The sequence below is a fragment of the Trypanosoma equiperdum genome (assembly GCF_001457755.1).
Source record: "Trypanosoma equiperdum strain OVI genome assembly, contig: ctg_965, whole genome shotgun sequence".
Lineage (NCBI taxonomy): Eukaryota > Euglenozoa > Kinetoplastea > Trypanosomatida > Trypanosomatidae > Trypanosoma > Trypanosoma equiperdum.
This window is the reverse complement of record NW_027124937.1, coordinates 3866-5650: the sequence shown is the minus strand read 5'-3', so window position 1 is coordinate 5650 and position 1785 is coordinate 3866. Positions and strand designations below refer to the sequence as shown.

The following is a 1785-nucleotide window of genomic DNA, read 5'->3' as shown; positions in this document are numbered from 1 at the left end:
ATTTTTTACCATCTTTTGCGTTTGCATCATAGTCGCATCCAGACGTTGTGCAGTTGTCTTGTCTGTCATGGTGTTTGTTGCAGTTTTTTTCATTTTCTGAAGTCTCTTGTGTGCCTTTGTTGCGGCTTGTTTCTTCCGTTGCTTGGTGCTGGGAAATAACTTTGTGTTTTTGTAAGCTCGCCGTTATGTTGAGTATTCTTAGCTTTGCTTCTAGCTGTTTGATGTGTCTTTCGCGCTGTATGAGCTTCGTGCCTTGTTGTGCGGCGTTTAAAGCATGTCTTACCCAGTCGATGTTTGCCTTGATGACGTTGTTGTCTGTTGTGGTTTTGTAAATTACGCAGACGCCGTTCGTGCCTGCTGACGAGCCTGTGCAACCGGCGGCCCCAGTTCCGTCCAGTGTTCCCAGGATGTACTGTTTTTTGTTGGTGTTCGTTGCGATCGGGGCTATTACCTGCTGGAAGTTAGCTAGGGCGATCGCCATGTTTGCGCTGTTTAACGCTAGTGTTGGAGCATGGCTTGGGCAGTTATTTTTGATACGCGCCCACGCTTTGGGTACTTTGTTTGCTGTACTGCCCCAGTCGATGGTTGTGGCGTCGCTGCATTGATCACAGCAAGGCTTGGCGACCTGGCCGTTGTCGCCTGCATTTCCGTTCGCTTTTCCGCAATCAGCCACTCGGCTGTTTGTTGTTGGTGACTCGTCCTTGTCTCCGTTTGAGGCTTTGCCGTATATTGTCTGGTTTGCTGCTGTTGTTATTGCCGTTTTTGTCACTTCGAAGCTTGCTAGTTCCGTGTCTGTGTAGGTTTCGTAAACTTGATTAGCTAGCTCTCTTATTGTGTGAATGGCGTCCGAGCTAAGTTTTAGGGTTTGCCACGCCTTATAAGCTGCTTCTTGTTCCTTGATTTTAGAGGCTGCCGCCTTCCAGAATTGGTAGCGGTGTTGCCAGTCTTGAGCGTAAGGCTTGTTGTCAGTTGCTGCTTTTATTGGCGCTTCACCCCAGTCTTTATCGTGTGCGATGAGATTTGAAAACTGCTGGTCGCTTAGGGATAGATTAAGGGCGCCGATTTCGCCTGCTAGTGACTGTACGGAATTCGGTGTGTCGGCTTGCGGGAACCCCGATGTTAGCATATTGAGGATGGTACACGTTACGCTGTAGTATTGTCCGTTGGCGCCGTCGTTTACAGTGCATCTGGCGGATGGAGTCGACAAAGCGAAACAAATCCAGAGTAACTGAGCTTGTTCCTTTAGTTTCATGGTCGACTTCACTTTTTATTACATATCGGGAAAAAGCATTTTTTCTGACGTTTTCTGTGGTCGCAGAAACAACGATTCAGATTTACGCCACTTTTCTACGGCTATATAGCCGAATAAGCGACTTACAATTGGGTTATGGATCTGTTAGTGCATTTATTTCCTCTAGAAGTATAGAAGCTGATGTTTTACAGTTTATCTGCTTCAAAAAGCCCTCTCTTATTTAATTAACCTACCACAAACCTCTCCATATTCAAATTCAGTTTGTCCCTACCAATGATATAAGTTTTTATTTTTCCCATATCCTTTGAATTAAAGTGTCTTCCTTTCAACCTTTTATACCAAGTAAGATTTTTAACAATTAACTTCGCTTTCTCCTCCCATGCAACTTGTTGAACTGTAAATGAATAAATAGAGCTACTCTAATTCTACCACCAAATGAAATAGTAAAAAATCTCTCCTCATAATCTAATCCAATCATTCCTCTCGGAAAAAGAAATCTTTTTCCAACAGCTTCTTCTTGTGTAACACTTCAA

The 1785-nt window shown here is 44.2% G+C and overlaps 1 protein-coding gene across 1 annotated transcript in view; it reads right to left on the bottom strand.

Annotated features, from left to right (window-relative positions):
* Positions 1–1252, bottom strand: part of TEOVI_000496400 (Trypanosomal VSG domain containing protein, putative) — a gene marked incomplete at both ends in the record, with an annotated part of 1317 nt that extends 65 nt beyond the window's left edge. The window contains one exon of the mRNA XM_067227409.1: positions 1–1252. Coding sequence (XP_067083510.1) covers positions 1–1252 — 1252 coding nt within the window.
* Positions 1253–1785: the final 533 nt, after the last annotated feature.